The sequence below is a fragment of the Anabrus simplex genome, chromosome 7 (genome assembly GCF_040414725.1).
Source record: "Anabrus simplex isolate iqAnaSimp1 chromosome 7, ASM4041472v1, whole genome shotgun sequence".
Taxonomy (NCBI): domain Eukaryota; kingdom Metazoa; phylum Arthropoda; class Insecta; order Orthoptera; family Tettigoniidae; genus Anabrus; species Anabrus simplex.
Genome location: NC_090271.1, coordinates 343,265,729 through 343,291,066, shown reverse-complemented (window position 1 = coordinate 343,291,066; position 25,338 = coordinate 343,265,729). Strand labels below are relative to the sequence as shown.

The following is a 25,338-nucleotide window of genomic DNA, read 5'->3' as shown; positions in this document are numbered from 1 at the left end:
GGCATAAGTCTATAATGATTATGTATGTCCACCTATTCAATATAAATTATTGCTATTTAATAAATGGTTTGTCTAAAATGCTACATAGTAGGACATGTCTCGACTTGCCTAAAGGTCATCTTCAGCTTAAAATATACAAGGATGAAAAACATGCATAGATAACTTAAATGAGATAAAATACAATCAGCAGTTGCAATAAAAATCCATGTTCAGGAATGTTAGATTGAAGTGTGACAAACAGATAGAATTTGACAGTCCGCATAATTTTAAAGTATAGTATTCTTCTAGCCAATCACAGTTGGGGCAAACACGGTTGGACTCACATGTGTTCCAACTAGATTCATCTTACAAGATTGAAGCTATCTGAGGAGGAAAGGTTGCAACTTGGCTCCATCCATATTTAAGCATAACAGTATGGAATTCTTCACACTACAAGAAATTGCAGACAGTTTCAACAGGAAATTTAAAAATAACTCTTCGCTTCTACTGAGGAAGGGAACAGGCTCTATTCAAGGCAACTACCAGTCTCTTTCCTCTAAGCAACCTATATTTCTCAACAAGTGTAGTCAAGGAGAGCCTTCTGAAATAAAGACCACATGCTGCAACCAGTCCAGATCGAGGGCCAACAAGAATGCATTTCTTTGACATCAAGAACCTTTTTAACATTACAGCGAACTCAATCTTCAAAGTAAGATTTGTGTACCATATGTTGGTCGCACATATCATTCCTGAACATAATTTTATGAAGTGCTGTGTCTGCTGACAATAGCATAAATCTAACTTATCAGATCTAATCTCACAGATGTGAACAGTTTAATGATATTAATATTAAAAGCTCCACCTTTACAGAGTTGATGATACGTTACTTGTAATGATGCTATTGAAATCTAAGTTAAGGAATGGATGAAGAGTGATGAACAGCATCGATCATTGAAATGTTGAATAAACCAAGAGAAGATAGCGAGGAAGAAGTTTTAGGAGATGTCTCGTGTATGCAGTAAATAGAGAGAACCTCAGTGTGATGGAAGTGGCTTTATGCTACGTAGAACAACCGGGGCAACTCCTACCGACACTCTGTTCTTCAAAAGTGATGGCATGACATTACTGTACAGAAATGATGCAACGTTCAGAAACAGAACTCTACTGTATATCCCATTAATGTTTGGTTGCAGGTCACATATACAGTTTAACAAAATTATGGTAGGTGGCAAAAGAGATTTTAGCTAATATTTTTAAATAAATATTTGTGGTGAAGTAGCCACATTTGCAAAGCTTGGTAGGTACTATTGTTGTTTGCTGATGTCTGGTTTTTGTTCAGAGGTGCTCAGGGAAGTTCATCACTCAAGCTGGATCTTAGTGTTGTTGGTGGATACCTCCTCATTCATCTCCTCTGTTTCTGCCTTCTTCCCATATTCCTTAATAACATAACATAACAGTGATGAAAAACCTGTGGTCGAACACGTCAGGGGTGCTCAGCAGAAAGCGTCTCGAAGGACGCGTGCCACTGCTCTCTGTTTGATGTCAGCCATTGGCCCACGGCGCTTTTGATGTTATGACTCTTTCGATCCATTATCGAGGCAAAGGTGTCTATTACGTCTAACTGCATTGAAATATGGGAACGTCATAAAATGTATCCAATGGTAGTGAGTGTTCAGCGGAGGGTTGTGTGTAATAGCGCAAGATTTGTCTGTATTTGGTTATAAAAGCAAGTTTCTTCTGGGGGTGGGATTGGGGCATTGGTGATGAATGCATTTCTTTTCTATAAGCTATTATATATTCCATCTCGCAAAGTAATATGTGACATGCCCTTGTCTCCTCTTACTTTTCCTCCATCACCATGGTTGTGTCTACGCGGTGACTGTCAGCTTGCATTCGGGAGATAGTGGGTTCAAAACCCTATGTTGGCAGCCCTGAAAATGGTTTTCCGTGATTTCCCAGTTTCACGCAGGAAAATGTTGAGGCTGTACCTTAATTAAGGGTACAGTCCCTTCCTTCCCATTCTTAGTCCTTTCCTTTCTCATCATTGCCATGAGATCTATCTGTACCCCTGTGGGGGGGGGGGGCAGACAAAGAATACACCCATGGTATCCTCTGCCTGTCATAAGAGGCAACCAAGGGATGATGCTTTTAGAACCATGAGACTATTTGTGATTAGTACCATTACGTGAGGAACACCATGGGTTGATTTTTCTTGCAATTAGTACCACCATCCGACTCGTTGGCTGAACGGTCAGCGTATTGGCCTTCGGTTCAGAGGGTCCCGGGTTCAATTCTCGCCCGGGTCGGGGATTTTAACCTTAATTGGTTAATTCCAATGGCACGGGGGCTGGGTGTATGTGTTGTCTTCATCATCATTTCATCCTCATCACGACGCGCAGATCGCCTACGGGTGTCAAATAGAAAGACCTGCACCTGGCAAGCCGAACCCGTCCTGGGATACCCGGCACTAAAAGCCATACAACATTTCATTTCGGTACCACCATGTGAGGAACACCCTGGATCTACATTGCATAGGAATAGTACCCGTATGTGAGGAACACAACGGGTCTGGGCGTCGTCTGTGGGTAGTCGTATTGTATGTATTCCACCGAGGCGCGGGGGCAGGCATTCGGCTGCGCAGACTAATGTCCATTGACTGTAACGCTGCACTGGAATGTGTCGGTTCCCCTGTGTTCAGAATGAGTGTGCGCTACCTTTAGTAATACCACTTTCTGAGAAACTCCATGGGTCTATGTTGCCTGTGATTAGTACCATACCGAGCTCGATAGCTGCAGTTGCTTAAGTGCTGCCAGCATCCAGTTTTCAGAAGATAGTGGGTTCGAACCCCACTGTCGGCAGTCCTGAAGATGGTTTTCCGTGGTTTCCCATTTTCACACCAGGCAAATGCTGGGGCTGTACCTTAATTCAGGCCACGGCTGCTCCCTTCCCACTCCTAGCCCCTTCCTGTCCCATCGTCACCATAATAGCTATCTGTGTCGGTGTGACGTAAAGCAACTTGTAAAAAAAAAAAAAAAATAGTATCACTGTATAAGAAACCCCATGGGTTTGGCTGGCGCCCGTGATTAGTACCACTATGTGAGAAACACCACGGGTTTGGTTGGCGCCCGTGATTAGTACCACTATGTGAGAAACACCATGGGTTTGGCTGGCGTCCGTGATTAGTACCACTATGTGAGAAACCCAACGGGTTTGGTTGGCGCCCATGATTAGTACCACTATGTGAGAAACACCATGGGTTTGGCTGGCGTCCGTGATTAGTACCACTATGTGAGAAACCCAACGGGTTTGGTTGGCGCCCATGATTAGTACCACTATGTGAGAAACACCATGGGTTTGGCTGGCGTCCGTGTTTAGTACTACTATGTGAGGAACACTATAAGTTTGGCTGGCGCCCGTGATTAGTACCACTATGTGAGAAACACCATGGATTTGGCTGGCGCCCACGATTAGTACCACTATGTGAGACACCACGGGTTTGGCTGGCGCCCACGATTAGTACCACTATGTGAGAAACACCACGGGTTTGGCTGGCGCCCATGATTAGTACCACTATGTGAGAAACACCTCGGGTTTGGCTGGCGCCCACGATTAGTACCACTATGTGAGAAACACCATGGGTTTGGTTGGCGCCCATGATTAGTACCACTATGTGAGAAACACCGTGGGTTTGGCTGGCACCCATGATTAGTACCACTATGTGAGAAACACTGTGGGTTTGGCTGGCGCCCGTGTTTAGTACCACTATGTGAGAAACACCGTGGGTTTGGCTGGCGCCCATGATTAGTACCACTATGTGAGAAACACCATGGGTTTGGCTGGCACCCACGATTAGTACCACTATGTGAGAAACACCATGGGTTTGGCTGGCACCCATGATTAGTACCACTATGTGAGAAACACCATGGGTTTGGCTGGCGCCCGTGTTTAGTACCACTATGTGAGAAACACTATGGGTTTGGCTGGCGCCCATGATTAGTACCACTATGTGAGAAACACCGTGGGTTTGGCTGGTGTCCGTGTTTAGTACCACTATGTGAGAAACACCATGGGTTTGGCTGGCGCCCGCGATTAGTACCACTATGTGAGAAACACCATGGGTTTGGCTGGCGCCCGTGATTAGTACCACTATGTGAGAAACACCATGGGTTTGGCTGGTGTCCGTGTTTAGTACCACTATGTGAGAAACACCACGGGTTTGGCTGGTGTCCGTGTTTAGTACCACTATGTGAGAAACACCATGGGTTTGGCTGGTGTCCGTGTTTAGTACCACTATGTGAGAAACACCATGGGTTTGGCTGGTGTCCGTGTTTAGTACCACTATGTGAGAAACACCACGGGTTTGGCTGGCGCCCACGATTAGTACCACTATGTGAGAAACACCATGGGTTTGGCTGGCGCCCGTGATTAGTACCACTATGTGAGAAACACCATGGGTTTGGCTGGCGCCCACGATTAGTACCACTATGTGAGAAACACCATGGGTTTGGCTGGTGTCCATGTTTAGTACCACTATGTGAGAAACACCACGGGTTTGGCTGGTGTCCGTGTTTAGTACCACTATGTGAGAAACACCATGGGTTTGGCTGGTGTCCGTGTTTAGTACCACTATGTGAGAAACACCATGGGTTTGGCTGGTGTCCGTGTTTAGTACCACTATGTGAGAAACACCATGGGTTTGGCTGGCGCCCACGATTAGTACCACTATGTGAAGAAAACTGTGGGTCTGCATTACCTTAGAGTAGTTCCATTATGTGAAGAACACCATGGGTTTGGCTGGTGTCCATGTTTAGTACCACTATGTAAGAAACACCATGGGTTTGGCTGGCGCCTGTGATTAGTACCACTATGTGAGAAACACCACGGGTTTGGCTGGCGCCCGCGATTAGTACCACTATGTGAGAAACACCATGGGTTTGTCTGGTGTCCATGTTTAGTACCACTATGTGAAGAAAACGGTGGGTCTGCATTACCTGAGAGTAGTTCCATTATGTGAAGAACACCATGGGATTTGTTTCCTGCTGGCATTACCATAATGTGTTGTACACAGTGTGTCTACAGTGCCCATGTAAGCAACACCATGAGTATACGTGGCCTGTGATTAATTCCACTAAGTGAGGAACACGATGGGTTTGTGTGACATAACGTGGCTCTATATTGCCTACCATCACGCCATCAGTCTATAATTACCAGTGATTAGTACCATTATGAGGGGCCTTTGACCTGGATTTTGGACCCTTTTAGATAATACTTTGTGAATTGGATTCGCTGATTGTTTTTTGTTTCACAATCATTTTTCCATCACCATTCAGTTTATATTCTGTTCCGTGATACATTCTAAGTTTTCATTTTCATTTTGTTGCACCTCATACCATTAGGGGACCTAGCACACCTGGAAGAAGACAGCCACAAGGCGGGACCAACAATAGTCAATACTATTTTAGGATAATACAGTGGTCCTCTGGTATTTGACATTACAATAGCACAATGAGTTGTAAACGTATAATAGTTCATCAGTTTTTAGTCATACCTGAAAATTTTAACTTACGGCACTTTTCTACTAAGTGGTCTTGGTGTACTGACATTTATAGCCATAATATTAATGAATAATTTAATTTGCATTTTAATGAACTTTTCCACAGCTCTATACCATACTCTTGTGTACATGGAATAATGTTTGAACGTATAGGTCCCGCAAGAAGAGCTTGCCAAAGAAAGCTGCGCAGAACTTTGGCAGTGTTCAGGTGGGCTCGCTAAATCGCCTTACTGCCAGCAGTTCTTAATGAACGTCTGCGCTGGCCAGCTGAACTGTGACCAGCGTTCGAGTGAAATCTCAGCGCGTGTATGTAATGCCTTATTGTAGTTATAATCAGAACCAGGACACATTAACCTATAGCATAATGATATTGTCGGTCATGCAGAATCAGAAGCATTGAATGAAATAACAATAACAAACAAAGAGATCAAGAATTATGTAATCGTAAAATAGCAATTAACTTACCTAATGGCTTGTTCTAGTCCGCATCTTCTGAAAGATGTTGAAAGCTGCTCATATCACCTTTACTGTCATCCGCGCTAACTCTAACGCTTCTCCGTCACTCACTATTGTCCTCCAGATTAATGATTATGCTGTCTGATACTTCATCCGTTATGTGATCGCTCGCAATGTACTTATTCTCAGTGTCGATTACGTGCCTACATCGACTCGACCCTTCTTCTGCCCCAATTGACTCAATTCCTTCCATCAGCAATGTTCTTGCATTATCAAGTCTGAAAGTAACATTCTTTTGTGCTACATAATCTTTAACTTGAGCCCGAATCATTTCAATTGGGTTCAAGTCTTCATGGTATGGTGGTAGACGCAAAATCTTATGCCCATATGTAGCAAGTAGTCTGTCGATTTGATATGACTTATAGCATGATTTATGGGATTTAATCAAAGCGTACAGTTGGGGTTTTATCATCTCTGTAGAAAACGGAATACCCTAATCAGTCAACCAATCCTGCATAACTGTTTTTCGGGATGATGATGTGGGTGCACGCTTTCATTGGACATAATGGTATGAAGCATTATCAATCACGACTACAGATTTGGGTGGCAAATTAGGAATTAATTTCTTTGTCAGATATTTCTTGTAGTTTATATAGTTCATCTCATCGTGATAATCCCCTGTTGTTTGGTTGGATTTAAAACCAACAAAGCATTTGGAACGGAACCTGCATCTGAACCGGCATGTACCACTATTAATCGTTGCCCTTTCGAGATAGGTGACTTCAGTCCATGAAGAGTACTGTCACTCCAAGCACTTGACTTGGTATGCGAACTATGCAAATATATCTCATCAGCATAAACAATAGGCCTACCCTCTTCTCGGTACCGCTTTATGCTTTGTATGTACTGCACACGTAGGAGCCTTATGTCAGGCTTCTCCATAAGTATTCTACGCATGTCTTCTGTCTTCCTCCATCGAAAACCTAGGCCTCGAACTATCTTGCTTAGTGTTCTTATGCAACCTTTAAACTGTATACCCTCACCCAGTTTCTTACGGATCTTTTCAAGCGTTAGTCTCTCGCCTTCAGTATTGTGAAAATTGTTAATCGTACGCCTGACCGCGTATTTCTCAAAATCGTCTAATTCACACTTCTTGACAGACTGGCCTTCTCTTTCCAGGCATTGAAAATGCATCCATTTCACCCTTTTTGATCTTCTTTGTGTCTCGTATTACATTCCGCACGGACCTTTCCTACACACCCGTTGTTTTGGCCACTTTCTTTTGAATAGCACCTAAGTTTCCAGTGGCGTGTGTTTCGTTTTTCATGAATTTATACACATTATAAAAAACTTCTCTAGTTTGACCGTGTAAAGGTTTAGCATTCCCTAATTTAGAACGAAACAGGGGCATCGCTACGTACACTGAATATCATACTATAACAAATTCACTTTCAGGTACGAAATATAAATAAAATAATACACGCACACGCTTTTTGCTTCTTTTCAATACACACTTGATAAAGAGCTGTACACTGTGCCTCTCAGTGAGCGGTTGAGTAACAATGAGCCCGGTAATCAGCATTCGGGCGACACACAGGAGCTCTGCAACGAGCGTGAACTTCGCCAACAGATATTGGTCTCTGCACACGTTTGTGTTTTGGCAAGCTCTTCTTGCGGGACCTATACCTTTTACAGTGTTTGTCTCAGCTGCACTGCTAATATCAGTTCATGTGAAAATAAAGCGCTCACTTACAGATGTAGTAGAGATTATTGTAACAAGTTAAAATATAAAACATGACAGCACCTACAATGACAAATGAGGAGCATCGTTTCAAATCTTAAATGCACAGATTATAATTTTACAGGAAGTTAAGAAAATGTTTTACTTCCTAACCAAATAAGTCATATCAAAATTCTAAACGGCAAAATCTAGGTATTTAGGTTGTGTTCCCGAATCAGTCACGATTCATCCAATTTCCCAATACATGAAGGCGTCATTCTAATTATAAAAATTCATTTAATACGTTTTGAACCAATTCACTGAACAAAATATGTTTTGATACAACCTTTTATTCGCATAATACAATTTTAAACATTCATTTGATTCCAAAGAGTTTTATTGACTATTGTTAGCTACATTACATCATGTACAGTAAATTAAGTTATTATTAACACATTGTTAATGCTATATGGATGTTTACAGTCTTGAAAACAGTCACAGTCGGCCTACCAGTATCTGACGTTAAACCGATGTTTAGTGCTGAAACATAAAATTGTAAACTGTCGAGCTCCTCCCAGTTGTCTCCAAATCTGGCTTTCAGCAGGTTCTCGACATCCAGTTTTTTAGTGTCAGGTAATGCTCTTGGTTTATCGATTGCGAGAGGTGGTTCCATCTTTACTGTAACGTGGTACTGACCACTTTTCTCGCTTTTCTTGAGAATCACCCTCTTTATTTCTTTAATCCCATCTAATTTCTTACAATGCTTGGTGAGGATCTTGTAGTCCCTTATAACCCATTCTTTTCCTAGATGTTTATCAGTCCCCACTGACTGATAGATCTGTCGGTATTCCTCGGAAGTAACGATGTTAGAGCACTTACGAAGAAACTTTTCTACAATACCAAAAACTCTGTCTGCGGGTATAAAGGAATGTCCTCTCACAGGAAAAATGACAACAATTATGGAAATATTACCGGGTGCTTTGGATTGTAGCCAGTAAACTAGAGCATGGATAACATGCATGTTCTTGTTTTGGCCTCCACATCCGTCTGCAAATAGCTTGATACAGGTGATCGATTTATTGAAATGTACCTCATATAAAAACGAAGTAACAGATGATGACACCTCGTTTGGCCCTCTTCCAGCCTCAGTCTCATTTCATACATAAAATTTTGGATTCTGAATACCGACATTGGTAACGCACACTGTGTAAAATATTTGGCACGAATAGAACGCTTCGCCAATTGATAATTTAGGCAGTGGTTGTACCTGTTGCAAATCAAAGCAGAAGGACATTGTGTCAGCAGGTCGTTCTCTCATAAGTTTGTGAAAAGCCTGTGAGCGAATTTTATGTGCTCCCAAATCAGCTAGTAAACGGTTCTTTTTAGCACTAACTTTTTCAGATTTAATCTGAAAGAGCATTCGAGCATAGTAACTACGAGCATCTGTGGATGATGTCCCAAACCTAATGTTGAACTTTGTATAGAAAATATTCTAGAAGAACCACTTTTTCACTTTCAGGTCCGCAGAAACACTCGCATTATACATTTTGTGGTGTTTGTTCATGTTTAACTCTGCTGGTAGATAAAGCCTCCGACTTTTATTCTTGTTTTAATGAGATTCCCTTCCTCTTAACTGAGAAATAAACGCAATCACTTTTTGTTTCTTTGCAGCAAACAGAGCACCTCTCTTCTCTCAAACACCTTCACAGTTCTTAAGAGCTTTAGATGTATTATTAATCCTGGTTTGGCTTATCCCGAACAATTTCTGAAAGAATTTTGAGCAGACCACTTTTGCTTTATCACCAGTATTCACCTAGAAAAGAAGAATAAACGACTAGTATAGCTACGCTCATTAGCTGTATTCCATTCTTGTAAGTTCAGTTGTATTGTGCAATGATATCAACTTTTTCCTTGCAACAGAAGGAAGATGAAAATAGAGCCCCCCCATTATTTATTGCAATTGACTGTTTATTGAATTACTCATCTGTTCACTACAGATAATGACATGGCATTGTAGCACTTTCTCCTGAAATCTAGTGGCAGTATTCCGACTGCGCTCTCCAGTTCTTCATGCTTTCGGAGATGTAACTTTTATCATATGGCTCAGTCGGCGATCTTGTTCCGCTTTGTTTGGTACCGCTGTAAACTATATTTTTTGCTTTTCGCCAGGTGGAATACTGGGATGCTCCCACACTTGAATCTGCCTGCCTTGTGATTGCATGGTGCCTCGAAATTAGTTAAATGTGGATCGCGATTCTAGTACTTAAAATAAAAAGACGTTCACCTAATCATTCACGTTGTTGTAGGACTAACAATAAATATGGTAAGAGAAACTTATGCAATGTACTAAAACATGCGTTTATGCAATCTTTCCCATGCAAAAAGCACATCTAACACACGGGCATTACCAATTTCAATAATAATGATCATTCGTAAATTACAGCAAGAGTGTTCACTTACTGATCACGTTGTCTTTTAGTTTTTGGCAACTCTTATTTGCTTTCTACTTCCTTTCCAACGCTCTCCTACGGGTAAGTAGCCCTCCATGGTGATCAAAAGTCACCATACTGTCAAGTACGATATAAAAATAGCGGGAACAGCCAACAAAAGAGCGGGTTAAATGCAGGCAGGGAAACATTATTGTGAACATAGTACAATTTGTTCCGAATCATGTTTTTCAGCACTGAATTCTTATGGGAAAGAATACGAAATGACCCGATCTAACTCAACAGGGTTAAAATGCATATATCCTAATTGGCGGGAAACTGCATCAAAACGTATTCTGACATTGACTGCATTTAATACGTTTTGAATCGATGCTCCTCAATTAATTTGTAAAAAGTTAAAATGATGAGTATACTCTCTGTATTCTGTAACTGTATTCTTCTAGTATTTGAGTTGTAACTCCTCTGTGAGTAGAAAACTGTAGCTGTAGCAACAATAAAAGTATGATTTGATTTTTCCAGAACAGACAATAAACATAAACTATTGATTAGTGAGCAGTAACTTAAAACTTTTTTTGAACTGTAGCAGTCTTCTTCCGGGTGTGCATGTGGCTCACTTCATATATAAGTTAATTATGTATTTCCCAGTGGGACCAGAAAGCTTGCAAAGTATCATACTTTGTAAATTCTTTAGGCTTTAAATTTCCCAACTTTTAATGTCTTCTACCTCTCTTTCACAAAAATACCTGATCACTACATGTGGAATTTAAAAAAATTAAAATTCACATCTCTGACATTCAGAATCTGCTTAAAACTGAAAGTCCTATAACTATGACCATCATATCAACAGTTGTTCAAACCTGTAGGCTTGCTGTATATGCGTACAGAAGTAAAGTACTATAATGTAGCTGCATAGTCATTTCTCTCCTTTGCTCAAAGTTGTTATCAAAATAACTGAAAATTCATTAGACTTTTTGTGAGGTAATACTCTTACATCAACGATCTTCAATGCATGGCCTGTGAAGGTCTTTGTCGTCTTTTCCTGTGATCAGAATTTACCTCATCACATTTATCTTGGCATTTTAACTGTGTATATTTTCACATGCAATAATGAATATACAAATGTTTTGAACTTAATTCATCAAAACTGTTAACACAACAAAAAATTCTTGCTATGGAGGGTAAGAGAAGTAGAGGGAGACCAAGGCGACGATGGTTAGACTCGGTTTCTAACGATTTAAAGATAAGAGGTATAGAACTAAATGAGGCCACAACACTAGTTGCAAATCGAGGATTGTGGCGTCGTTTAGTAAATCCTCAGAGGCTTGCAGAATGAACGCTGAAAGGCATAACAGTCTATAATGATTATGTGTGTATGTATCTCTTTTTTTTATGTGTCGCACTGACACAGATAGGTCTTGCAGCGACGATGGGATAGGAAAGGCCTAGGAATGGGAAGGAAGCGGCCGTGGCCTTAATTAAGGTACAGCCCCAGCATTTGCCTGGTGTGAAAATGGGGAAACCACGGAAAACCATCTTCAGGGCTGCCGACAGTGGGGTTCGAACCTACTATCTCCCGAATACTGGATACTGGCCGCACTTAAGCGACTGCAGCTATTGAGCTCAGTGGTATATCTTTAGGAATAAACTACGACAAACATGTCATTCTGCATCTGAAAATAAGAACCTACTCCACTTGTATAATATATCTTGGAAGATTTTAAAATTCAGTTTAAAAAATGAGATCAAAAATCAATACTTACTTGAAAGTCATCAGCAGTAATTTGTTTGGTTATGCATTTTTCTTGCTTTTTGAGGAAGTTTTAGCCCTTTACTCTTGCTATTTTCATTTTACTCATAGTATCTGTTGTCTCTCGTTTCTTGACTGGAAAATACTTCGCCAGATGACAGTTGCATTGCCATTGTACACAAAATTCTACTCCTGATCGTTTGTTTCATTTAGTCTCTTCCTAACAGTTAACTTTACACTACTGGTAGCAGTGGTTCCCAGACTTTCTCAGTTAGTGTCTACCTTTGTAAAAATCCACAGCCTGTTTCCACTCATTTGACCGGGTCAGGAATGGAATGAATGAAGCCCCTCATCTAGCAGCGAGGATGGGAATTACGCCGGCTGCTGAAGCCTGTCGCACTCCTCGAGGGCAGTGATTAATGACTAGAGGCCGGATTTTTTGAAAATGCATATTGTGAACGTTAGTGCATATACAGGTATATTTTTCTCTTGCGTGGGATCGACCCTTTAAGATTTCTGAACGAAATGAAACATCTAATGAACTCTCTATGCTGTACAACCTTTGGCAACACGAGAAGCCTTCCCTAATCAAGGAAAGTACTTTCAGTGTCGCAATATAAGCAGGTAGGCGGATTATAACACTACAGTTGCAAGATTTGTTCGATTCCCTACGACTTTTGTGCCCTACTGAATCGGAAAATGATTGTTACAAAGTGCGCCTTTTAGTCACAGATGCAGCTTCGTACATGTTGAAAGCTGGTCAGTCTCTCTGAGTATTTTTTTTCCAAATCTCATCCGTGTCACATCTTTGGCCCATGGATTGCATCATATTGCAGAAGAGATACGTATCCTCATTCCATCTGTTAAACAAAGTAATTTCAAGTGGGGGAAAAACTGTTCCTAAAAGCACCAACTCGTGTACAGTTGTACAAAACTCATCTGCCTCAAGTTTCTCATCCGCCGGGACCTGTTCTCACAAGATGGGGAACTTAATTATCCACAATATAGTTCTACCAGGAGAACTTTAATCGAGTGAAAGGTATAGTTAAAAGTATTGATGATGCATGCACATATGCATTTAAAATGTTGAAAATATGCACTAAAATAAAACAAAATACACTTACCTAACGCATGATTTAATTTTAACTCAGCGTGTGTTTGTGAAGGAAAGTGCGCATTTGAATCTGAAACTATGTACAAAGATATCAGTTTCATCCATGCGCATTATTCGTCACTTTCAAAGGTGATTGAGGGCCTGGAAACTCGCTGTGTACAACTACACGAATCCATTCAGTTAATTCAAAACCCCATTAGTTCGTTAAATAGTGTCCCTCGAGAAACTGGAGAAAAGCTAAAAGGAAACTCAGTGCGGTGTTGGACTCAAACCCAGGATTAAAGAAGGTTCAGTCTGTAAGGAACTGCATAAGAGGAATTGGGCAGTCTTCGCCAGAAGAATGTTCCGAGCAGTCAGTGCCAGTGTAAAAGTATTGCCCAGTTACGTTCGTCGACGTATTTTCAGCGCATGAATTAATTGTGCCTGACAACAAAAAGCCATTGATCCCTGAAAACATTGAAAACCTGTTTATAACATATTGCCGTGCATCATTTTGCAAGGAATGAAACATGTGTGCCAATTTAACGCTGAGTTAAAATTAAATCATGCGTTAGGTAAGTGTATTTTGTTTTATTTTAGTGCATATTTTCAACATTTTAAATGCATATGTGCATGCATATTTTTTGAGTTTTTAGTGCATATGCATCCGGACCCTATTAATGACTGACAAATGAAATTATTCTGGAGAGTGTTCCTGGAATGAAAGATGAGAGGGAAAACCAAAGTACCCGGCGAAAAACCTCTCCCGCCTCTGCTTTGTCCAGCACAAGTCTTAAATGGAGTAACCGAGATTTGAACCAGGGAACCCAGTGGTGAGAGGCCGGCGCACTGCCGCCGTAGTCACGGGGGATTCTGTCCACCTTTGTAAGCTCTGCAAATCCTAACGTCCCCTCTCCACTCATCACCTGTTAATAGGCCTACAAATATAATTTTTTTAGAAACACTTCTATTTGACAGTTTTGTTTAATGTTAAAGAATATTTTGAAATTCACAATAGTGCAAAAACTAGGATGTGTGGCTGAAATAAGAATGTAAATTGAAATTTATAAAAATAAATCATATGTGCTTCAAATTCTGGCCTGAAGAGAAGTTAAAAATAAAAATAAACTTAATTAAATTAATGAATCAATTAATTATGTACTTTATGTATATTATTTTGTCTCTATCAGTTCATAAGTTTTATTTTTCTTGTTGATAAGTTGTCTGTGCCCTTAAGTTCGGAAATTACTGATTTACAGCAAATATGGGTCAAATATAGGCTCTGTATTTAATGTGCTCATAACTACGTGTTTTTCAGCAAAAACAAACAGAAAACTGAATATTAGTTTAAGTTATGAGGTGAAGTTGCTATACAACAGCTATGTAACTGCTGTCTGGTGGATTATTTTTCAGCTTAGTCGGAACGTAAGTTATCTCCTGGGCATGACATGTTTTCAGATGAAATAGAGGTTTCATGGTTCACCATTCTCTATACGTAGTGAAGGAGACAGCTTGTTTACAGTCTGAGCAATGTATTTACCTTAGAATAATAGGAAACCAAAGAAAAGTAAATACTGAAAAAATGTGTAGTTAGCTGGTTTTTGTACTCATAAATTCAATTTTATAATAGAGAGAACCATTCTCGCTCTCCGCTCTACTGACGAAGGATGTTACTTTGTAAATTGCTGCCGTACTGCCTGACAAAAAAAAATGAAGCACATGGTCAGATGTCAGTGTATACGTACACACCATCAGCGACAGATAGAACTGTGACCAGATTGTTGTTTGTGTTTAGTGTAGTTACCAGACCTGGTAGGGCATATGAGGGGCGCAAACAGCGACAGATGTTGAGTGATCACTGTGAAGGATGCGAAGATGCCCCATACTCGTGCGAGACAGCACCTGACAGAATTGTGGGTCTCCATTTGGCTGGCTGGTTTAATCTTGCAATATCCAGATTTGTAGGGCATTCAAATGTGACATGTTTTACTGCATTGGAGCTTGAGGGCAGGCATACTCGTTGTCAAGGTTCCGTTCGACCACGTCTGACCACCACAAGGGAGGAATGCCATATTGTGCAATGAGGACATCGTAACCCCTCTCATCCGAGAAAATGTAATGGACTCGGTGCAACATTGTGTATCATTCGTCGGAAACTAGCAGCATCCGGACCGTAGGCTGCTGTTAACAACACAATACAAACTGAGTGTTGCCGTGGACTGCTGACGAATGGATGAGCCGCGGTTCTGCACTCCTCCAGTTAACGAACGTTTGCGTGTATGGTGGCGATTTGGAGAGAGATTCCATTCTTCAGTGTTTTGGAGAGGCACAATGGTGTCATAGTGTGGGGAACCGTAGGGTATGACTTCAGGTCATGGCTGGTAGCGATTGAGGGAACTCTGAAGGCGCAACGGTATGTCACGTGTTACCTGTCATGCGACAGTATCTTGGTGCCATTTTTGAGCAGGACAGTGCTCGTCCACACATGCTACGTGTGTCTACCTGTCTGCGTGACGTTGAGGCACTCCCGTGGCCAGCAAGATCCTCAGATCTGTCCCCGCTAGAACATGTGTGGGGCCAGCTCGGACGTCAACTTCGTCCCAATGCCAGTATCCAGGATATCCAGGACCAGTTACAACTAGGGTTTGATAGACCGGAACATTCAGTTATTCCGCAACATTAGGAGCTTGAGGCAGTGTGTTTCGGTACAGAGTGCTGGCACATGGGTCACGGGACTGTAACTGCGTAGTAGAGAGAACTTCCAGAGGCAACATGACATGCTGCGCGTCAGCTGGAATGTGCCTGTACCAAACATGCTGTGTCGATGCCGCACTAGATAGACTAGTTGGCCTTGGCTGTGTCTGACTGTCGATACCGGCTGTGTGCCGCCCTGTGCTGGTGTGTAAACATATTTTTATCCAGTTATATCTTTAATTCCAAAGCATGGGCTGAAAGGTTTCCTGAAAGTCCAAATTAATTTTTAACATCAAACCCCAAGAAAGTGTTGAGAGAAATTTTCGAGATATTAAAAAAGGTAAATGGAAGCTGAGAGAAATGAACGGTGAAGTGCCGAGAGCATAACACCACGAAAGTACAACAATGTTTTCATCGAGTTATATTTTTAATTCCAAAGCGATGACCTATACTTTTCTTGGGCTTAAAAGTTTCCTTAAAGTCCAAATTAATTTTGAATATCAAACCCCGAGAAAGTGTTAAGGGAAATTTTCGAGCTATTAAAGAAGGTAAATGGAAGTTAAGAGGGAAGAAATTCGAAGTGCAAAGAGCATACAGCGCGGAAGTAATTAAATCGTACGAAAGACAGTAAACTTTGCATAATGTCGCATCAGAGTTGTGTTCAGGACGTTTTTACTAGAAGAAAACCGGACAAGTGAAATGCAATTTATGTTCCATTTTGTCTGCAAAAGGATTTTCAACCGGCACAATGACAAGATATTTCAAAGTTAAGCATCCCACAGTTTTTATTTTCGTGTTTTGCATGTATATTGTGTTTAAGTTTTATTTTCATGTTCTGCTTGTATAGTTTTATTTTTAATCTTTGTATATGGTGTTCAATTTTTATCTTCGTGTTTCGCTTGTGTGGGTTAATTATTATTTTCGTGTTCCGCTTGTATATTGTGTACGTGAATGGAGTACTGACAAATGTTTCTTCAACCTTGCGAGTGTACTTTTAATTGGTGAAAATAACATTGTGACATTTGTAAACACATGTACTGCCAGTGTAATTGTGACAGGTTAATTTCAGAATGAATGAAAACATTGTTATCCTAAAAAGAAAATTTAGACATGATTTTTTGGCTGCGTATTTCATTCAGAGTTCCAACTTTCCCACGTGCCATGAAGTTTTATCCTGGTCCTAAATACTCACAATAGAGGTGATGCATTCAACTGGTGAAAATATGATTGAATTAGTTACTTTTAAACACCTATACTGCCATTGTAACCGTGTTATGTGTATTTCATATTGACCGGAAAAATCTTAACATAAAAGCAGCCTTTAAACATGATTATTGGGCGCGAATTTCAGTGTTCCGACTGTTCGTTCACGTTCCGTGCAGCTTTATGCTGGACCATGGCCATAACTACACACAGGCACACACCAACCACACAGCATGTTCGGTACAGGCACATTCCCGCTGACGCGAAGCATGTTGCCTCTCAAGGTTCTCTCTACTGCGCAGTTACAGTCCCGCATCCCGTGCGCCCACTTCACTGTCAGATAGTAGGCGAATGGCAGTGCATAGTGGCACTTCTGACGGGACAGCGAGTCTGTGTCTCCGTCTCGCTTGAGAATGTTTCGGAACAATTGACACTCGCTGTTCCGGAATAGCGGAACATAACTGTAAACCGGCACAATGTTCCGAAACAGGGACATAGTGCCCAACCCTAGTTACAACAGTTGTGGGCCAGCTTGCCTCAGGAGAGGATACAACGGCATTATAACACCCTTCCCAACGGAATCAGAGCATGAATCCAGGCCAGAGGAGGTACAACATCATACTGATAAGTGGGCCCGTACTGTCAAGTTCTGTGTAAATTTTACTCTGTTTTGTAATCTCTGATTCAGAAAATCAAGTCGACACGGCATGATGTTAGATGAACACATGGCTTGTTTTATATTTTTTTCTGGATAACAGCACATCGACAATATTTCAATCATAAGTTATATGGTCACATGTACACGTTCGTAATATGGCTAATAATCTTTCCAACGAACAACAATCGCACGGTGTACAATGCACGCACTGTGGAAAATATTATCGATCCGTTTGGGGCGTAAGCATGCACATTAGCAGAGCTCACCCTGCAGTGCACAGAGAAACCCTGGTCAAGAAGCAGAGTAAAATCAGTATTTTACGAAATTCCCCAGAGAATCGTCAGTCCAATGAAACCACAACCAATACCGCTACTACTCCACCTCCGATTATGGATGAGTACAACCGCGATCTGATTAAATGGAAATCAAAGTTTTCTGAAAACCTAACAGACGACCACTTCGACGAGGCTGTTAATGACTTTGTCCAATTCTTAGCTTCAGAACCACATATTCTTCCTGGGCCGAAACACCCTGCCCAGAAATATTATGAACTGAGAAGAAAAGGCCAACTTAATTCTGCCCAACGTTCAAATAGGACGTCTTCAAACCCTGAAAGATCAACGAAAAGGGGAAGGGAAGAAGGAAGTACATCTATGAATCCACTCAGTTCTATTACAATCAGCGGCGAAAAGCCTTACGCAATGTGTTTACAAACGGACAACCAATTTGCAGCCTGCAAGAAGATGTATTGCACACATACTTTTCGGACATATTTTCTTGGCCGAGCAACCACAGAAGACCAGAATACCCTCAAAATGCACTGAGAGTGAACTCATGGAGACTAACGACCTATACAATCCGGTCATATCTAAAGAAGACATTATTCAGGCAACACAGAAAATCAAGATAGACACCGCAAGCGGTCCTGACCATGTAATCGTCCGAGCTATTAAAAACAGCACGATTTCAGAGATAATCACAATCATCGGCACTAGAATGCTAACAACAGGGTTAGTACCATTGACTTTCAACAAAGCCCGTTCAATTCTGGTTCGTAAAGGAGGTGACGTAAATGATCCCAGTAACTGGCGTCCAATTACTCAGTTATTAAACGAGTCATGGAGAAAGTTCTTGATAAATAGCGTCGGAACTACATTTTTTTTTTTTTTTTTTTTTTTTTTTTTTTTTTTTTTTTTTTTTTTTTTTTTTTGCTAGGGGCTTTACGTTGCACCGACACAGATAGGTCTAGATTCACAATTAAGTATTTATTTATTTTCCACCTAGTCGATACAATGATTGCTTAAGGCAATTTTTAATGGTCAAAAGTGGTACATGTTTCGTATATTATCAACATCTTCAGCCACATAACACTGTTTAGATGAAAAATATATAAAATTGACAAAGAAATGCTTTAGAGGAAGTGTCCTTAAAATTTCTTTGTCAATTTTATATATTTTTCATCTAAACAGTGTTATGTGGCTGAAGATGTTGATAATATACGAAACATGTACCACTTTTGACCATTAAAAATTGCCTTAAGCAATCATTGTATCGACTAGGTGGAAAATAAATAAATACTTAATTGTGAATCTATTGAAGTGCGATACGGACCATGAAGCTGATTTTATGTAACAGATAGGTCTTACGGCGACGATGGGATAGGAATGGCCCAGGAGTTGGAAGGAAGCGGCCGTGGCCTTAATTAATGTACAGCCCCAGCATTTGCCTGGTGTGAAAATGGGAAACCACGGAAAACCATTTTCAGGGCTGCCGACAGTGGGATTCGAACCCCCTATCTCCTGGATGCAAGCTCACAGCCGCGCGCCTCTACGTTCACGGCCAACTCGCCCGGTCGGAACTACATTGTGTTCCATGACAGTCAAAGGGGTTTCACCAATACACCCGGTACATAAATACCTCAATTTTGGAAGCCGCCTTACAGCACACTAGGCAAGAAAAGAATGATGCTTGCATTATATTTCTCGACGTTCGCAAAGCTTTTGATAATGTCGGAGATGCGCACCTTGAATACACTGGAGTTCGTTGGAGTGTCCATAAAACTGACGAGACTGCTAATTGCTCTACAAGAGGGAAACGTAACACAGATACAGACACGAAAACAGGAAACAAAACCAATCAACATTAATCGCGGTGTGCTTCAAGGCGCGCCTTTGTCACCGGCATTATTTTAACGTCGCTACCAATCATATTGTTGAAGAACTATCTGAAGATTCTTTAGCAGGGAATTATGGTTACTCGATTGCAAACGAGGATCCTAACCTCACTATAATGTATTTTGCTGACGATAAGGTAATATTTGGGAAAAACACTGAATCTGCTGCTGAACTAGCCAGGATCGCCATAGAAAGATTTAAGGAACTCTGCCTGGATATCAGCGCTTCAAAATCAGCTTGTCTTTCTATCAAGAAAGGTCAGTTAACAGAGGAGAATATCATCATTAATGACTGTGAAATTAAATCACAGTGCAATGGAAGTGCAATTCGTTACTTAGGTGTGAATTTCATCATTGAACTTGACAAGACGCGAAACAAGATTGACACCCTTGTTAGCTCACCATTGCTGCAATCTGACCAGAAATTTTCAATTTTAAATAGTTCAATATCACCTACTCTTATTTACCCACTCGAAGTTACTCCCTTAAACAGGATACCTCAAACTTTTCTATCAGATGCAGATGAAATATTAAAGAGTGGAACTAAAGAATTATTACAACTACCAGCAGACGTTCCGGATCACATGCTGTACATCAAAAGGTAGTATAAAGGCCTGAGTTTGTTTCGCGCCACTTGGGAAGCCAATCTACAGCATATTAACATCTGTAATAAATTATCACTTGCAAATAACGGCTACATTAATGCAACTAGGAACTTCGAACAAGAATGTACAATTTGTTTGCAAGATCTATGCCTAGAAATGAATGATCGAGTTATGTCTAAAAATAGCCATGTAATGTAAGGAAGGCCCGACAGATACTACGAGACAGAGAAGTTCAGTCATGGACGAAGTTGCCGCACAAAGGAAAGGGCGTTGGACTCTTCCAGGAATGCACGCCAGGGAACAAATGAATAAGAGATCACTGAGGCTTATTCTGTGCGGAATGGAGAGAGGCCATCAAGATGACAGCGAATGTGTGCGCCATTTGTTCCGTGCCGGGAAGGTCCAAAGACAACGCCACAGACAGCACGAAACTCTTGCCCATGTCCTGGGACCCTGACCTCGCAGGGAGATATTCAGAAATTCCCGCCAACATACAATACGACACACGATTGCGACCTCGCTGAGGTATCACGGTTTCACGGTGCACGAAGTGGTCTCTGGCCTAGCTATCGATGGGAGTAACAGGCGTATCGACATAATAGCCTTTCAACCAGCTAGCAAGCAAGGACTAATCTTAGATCCCACAATGCGCTTCCAGTCGCACGTTGACCATGCCGAAGAGGTGGACACTGAAAGGAAGTCAATTTACCAGCCAACTGTAAACTACTATAAAGATAAATATCACCTAGATAATATTTCCGGCCATGGACTCATTATCGGAGCTCGAGGCATAATCCCTAAATTTCTTGTACAGCTATGGGATTCTCTCGGTCTCAGCCGGACACAACTTCACGACATCGCTATCGCCACAATATGAGGTTCAGTGACCATACTCCGCAATCGTCTATATAACATTTGAAGAACCATATTGCAAATTTATTCCTGAGCCTTGTGGTGATTATTTCTACCTGGCACACTAGCAAACTCAACAGTAACTTAGAAGACAAAATACTGTGTAGTTAACATGTTTGTCCGTGTGGCAGCCTCCGCATGGGGGAACTTGTAATAATAAATAAAAACCTCAGGTATCGTCTCAAGACATGAAGTTTCATTTTGTTTCCTCCTCCCCTTCTGGGTGCTTCAATAATTTTGTCAGGTAGTGTATTTTCTTAACATGCATTTAGCATGCAGATGTTATGAAGATGGTTGTTTGTCGCACTAGCACAGGTCTTTTGGCAACAGTGAGTACTTGATCAGGCACATAGCATATGCTTGCTCCATGTGGTCAAGGTTGTTGGATCAAACGACTAGTTTGCAAGTTTAAATTGATCCATGTCAATAAATTTATTGGTATGTTAGTGAAATTCCTTCTCTCCAGGATCACCTAAATTTGATAGCAATAAAGGGGTGTAACCATTTTTAAAATTATTATTATTATTATTTACTGATGTAGCACACAGATTTGTTGGACAAGTGAGAACTGTGTGTTAGAGAACTTCAGTTCAGGTTATTGATATGAATTTGTCAAAGAAATATATAAATGTCTTCATGCATGCATTTGTTGATTATTTTGACTGTTAATGTAATTTTATTTTGCATTTCAGATGGAATGGTTAGAAAGAAAAGTCAAAACCATGTAAGTATTATTTTATTTTCCTTCCTTCAGCCCTCAGGTTTATACAGAAAATAGCTACAAGTTTTATTTGATTGCAGCTGGTTGATGTTCGCCCCCTCAAGAAGAGCAGCTCTTGTTCGACGATCTACCTAGATGATAGCACTGTATCACAACCAAACCTGAAAAATACAGTGAAATGTGTGGCACTTGCTATCTACTATCACATCAAGAATCGAACATCACATCGGCAACTAGATATCTTTGATGAGAAACTTCATCCCCTTACGGTGAGCATTGACTAGCGTAGAAAACACAAGAGAAGGGTACCAAATTATTTTGTATCATTAATAGGAAAATATTTCTATTTTCCTTTCTAAAGTCATAAAAACCGGGCAAGTTGGCTGTGCAGTTAGGGGCGCGCAGCTGTGATCTTGCATCCTTGAGATAGTGCATAACTGTCAACCCTTCCGATTTACTTTTACTTCTTCCTATTTTTGATCAATATAACCTCCAATACGGTCAATACTCTTCCCCTAGGATAATTCTTATGTGCTTGTGTAATTTTCAAGCGTATTCACACACTAGTGTCCAAAAGTTAAGCATAAGTTACGAGTAAGCAGGGTAGTAGGAAATAGACCGCAAATCGCACAACATATGCACCTACCAACCTTACGTGTTCGCTCTGTATAGGAAAGGAGTGTTCTCTGCTTTGACTAGTGCTGTAACCGCAAGGTAAGCACAGGCAGGGCCTGCACCCCATATTCCCTCAGTTGTGTTTGCCCTGTTTTAGTGACAACATAATGGCACGTTGCCGCCATTTGGACCCCGTTTTGCAGGATAGAATACTCGGCCGCATGGAAGCAGGCCAGACACAGACCGAAGTCGCCGTATCCTTGAATGTGCCACAAAGTGTCATTTCCAGCCTTTGGAGACGATTTCGAGACACAGGAGACGTTAGTCGTAGGCCAGTACCAGGTTGACCAAGGGTAACCACCCCGCAGCAGGACCGATATCTGGCCTTAACTGCCTGACGAAATCGGAGTGCACCTGCAAGACAATCGTCGGCGGAGCTTGCAGCCATCTCAGGGGTTGCTGTTTCCTGGCAAACTGTGTACCAGAGGCTCAGAACAGCAGGACTGTTTGGCCGACGTCCAGCGGTGTGCGTCCCGCTCACTCCAGCACAGAGACGGGCCCATTTAATGTGGAACCGTCAACATCGAAACTGGACCATGAACTAATGGAGGCATATGCTCTTCACAGATTAATCCCGCTTCAATTTGCAGAACAATTCCCGTCACACATTAATCTGGAGAGAACCGGGTAGCCGATACAACCATAGTAACATAGTGGAACGGGACCAATATGGTGGTGGTGGTGGCATCATAGTGTGGGGCGGCATCATGTTGAAAGGCCGTATGGACCTGCACATCTTCATGGATAGTCCGAGGAACACTGTTAATGCTCGGAGATACATCGATGAGGTACTGAGACCACATGTTCGACTCTTCAGAGGTGCTGCTACCTCAGACTACAGGGGTAACACCAAACAAGGCACAAACACAGTTAAAAGGGGAAGGTAAGAGTACAATACACAATATAAGAAAACACTACACACTCGGAAAAACAGTAGCTAGCATTACGCGGGTCTCCAACAAAACAAGTACGTAACTATCAGTGGGGCCAACTAGTGAACGACAAAACGGGAAGATGGAAGGGCTGGGTACCTACCAAAGGCATGGACATGGCTTAGATAGCGGATTCCGAAATAAATGGCCGTGATCTTTAGATTTTAAAAATATTATTCAAAAGATAATTTTACAAATACATTCCAAGTTACGAGCTATAAGTTCAGTGATATACATAGGTTATTTCATAGCAGTGTAAACTCAAATTTCAAATCAACTATACATCTAGTTACCAATGCAGTAGTACAATGCAATTTACAGGTTATCCAAAATGTAGCGTACCTAAAGTGATACAGAACTATCAGAGGCAAACCCCAAGGGAAATCCTATTAAACTACAATATACATATTGTCCAGCTGAAAAACTAAGGCGTCATAAGTAACTAATTTGGTGAATCTAGGCGAGGTTAGGGTAGACTCCTGTATGAAAAGCAAATCGGAACATTACGGAAATTTTAGCAGGAACGGAATTCAAGAGTGCTTACCCGAGGAGAGGGCCATCCCGGAACCCGGGGGACGTCAACCAGATAGGCTGCTCAGACACATAAACCAAGACCGACAGAATTCAGGATACACAATTAATTCGAACACTGCCTCGCTCACTATATATAGGAATTACTGGCCTTGGAGGCAGCCAATCAGCGTGCACGTGTTCCCTATCGCCACCTAGACTCACCAATCACAACCTTACTTTCGATCGCGAACTTTGACTAACATTCTAGAATACGCATGATCGCGAAAGTCGTATTTTTCCAGAATAGACAGAACACACTTTCTAGAACACATACCAACAAAGTAACACACCCTGTACAAAAGTTATGTAACTTTCTGGATCTTTCCAGGAACTATAGACAGAATTTTACTATTTACAAATGCCTATGTTACAACATTATACAGTACAGGTTAGGTCAATAAAAATAAAACATCATATCGTAGTTCACCTGTAACAGGTGCAGTTGGTCCAGACTTCCTCTTAATGGATGATAATGCCCGACCGCACCGCGCTGCTCTGGTGGATGAATTTCTGGCTGTGGAAGACATTCATCGCATGGACTGGCCAGTGAGGTGTGCAGATCTGAATCCCATAGAACATGCCTGGGATGCATTGGGAAGGCGAATTGCATCCCGTCAGCCTCCACCAAGGACCTTCCAAGACCTTTAAATTGCCCTTTCGGAGGAATGGGATCAACTGCCACAAGAGCTATTGGACTATCTGATGGAGAGCATGCCACGTAGCTGCGAAGTTTTCTGACACTTTTTTTTTTTTTTTTTTTTTTTGGACATGTTGTGTGACATATGGTGTGTGTCAGCTTCCACTTGTTCAGCAATCCGTCTGACATTCATATCAGGCGGTATGGCCTCACTTAGTGATTATGCTTAACTTTTGGACAGTAGTGTATTTGATGCTTTATTTGGTGAGTGTATTGTGTTTGCCCGCTCACTACAGCAGTGTGTGTGCTTTACAGCTGGAAATTCGGGGTGGAAATAGACGGAAATCGTCCTGCAAGCGAGAGAGGCTAGCGTGCGCTATAGACTCCGTTAATCGGGACGAAAGACCGAGTTTGTTACTTTTTGTTATTGTGTGGTTCGCGCGCTGTTAACATCGTTTCTGTGTGTAGTTTTGTTGGAGTTGTAGTCCACGTGTTATTTCTTGCGGTTCTGTGCTTTTCCCCTTGTCGAAGCCATATGTTAATAATGTATGAGACATAA

The 25,338-nt window shown here is 41.4% G+C and overlaps 1 protein-coding gene across 5 annotated transcripts in view; it reads left to right on the top strand.

The window, feature by feature from the left end:
• Positions 1 to 25,338, top strand: part of CycY (cyclin Y) — an 86,657-nt gene that overhangs the window by 32,578 nt on the left and 28,741 nt on the right. For all 5 annotated transcript variants that reach the window (XM_067151840.2, XM_067151837.2, XM_067151839.2 and 2 more), the window contains exons 3-4: positions 21,934 to 21,965; positions 22,043 to 22,231. In XM_067151840.2, the coding sequence (XP_067007941.1) occupies positions 21,934 to 21,965; positions 22,043 to 22,231 (221 nt within the window). The remainder of the gene's footprint in view (positions 1 to 21,933; positions 21,966 to 22,042; positions 22,232 to 25,338) is intronic.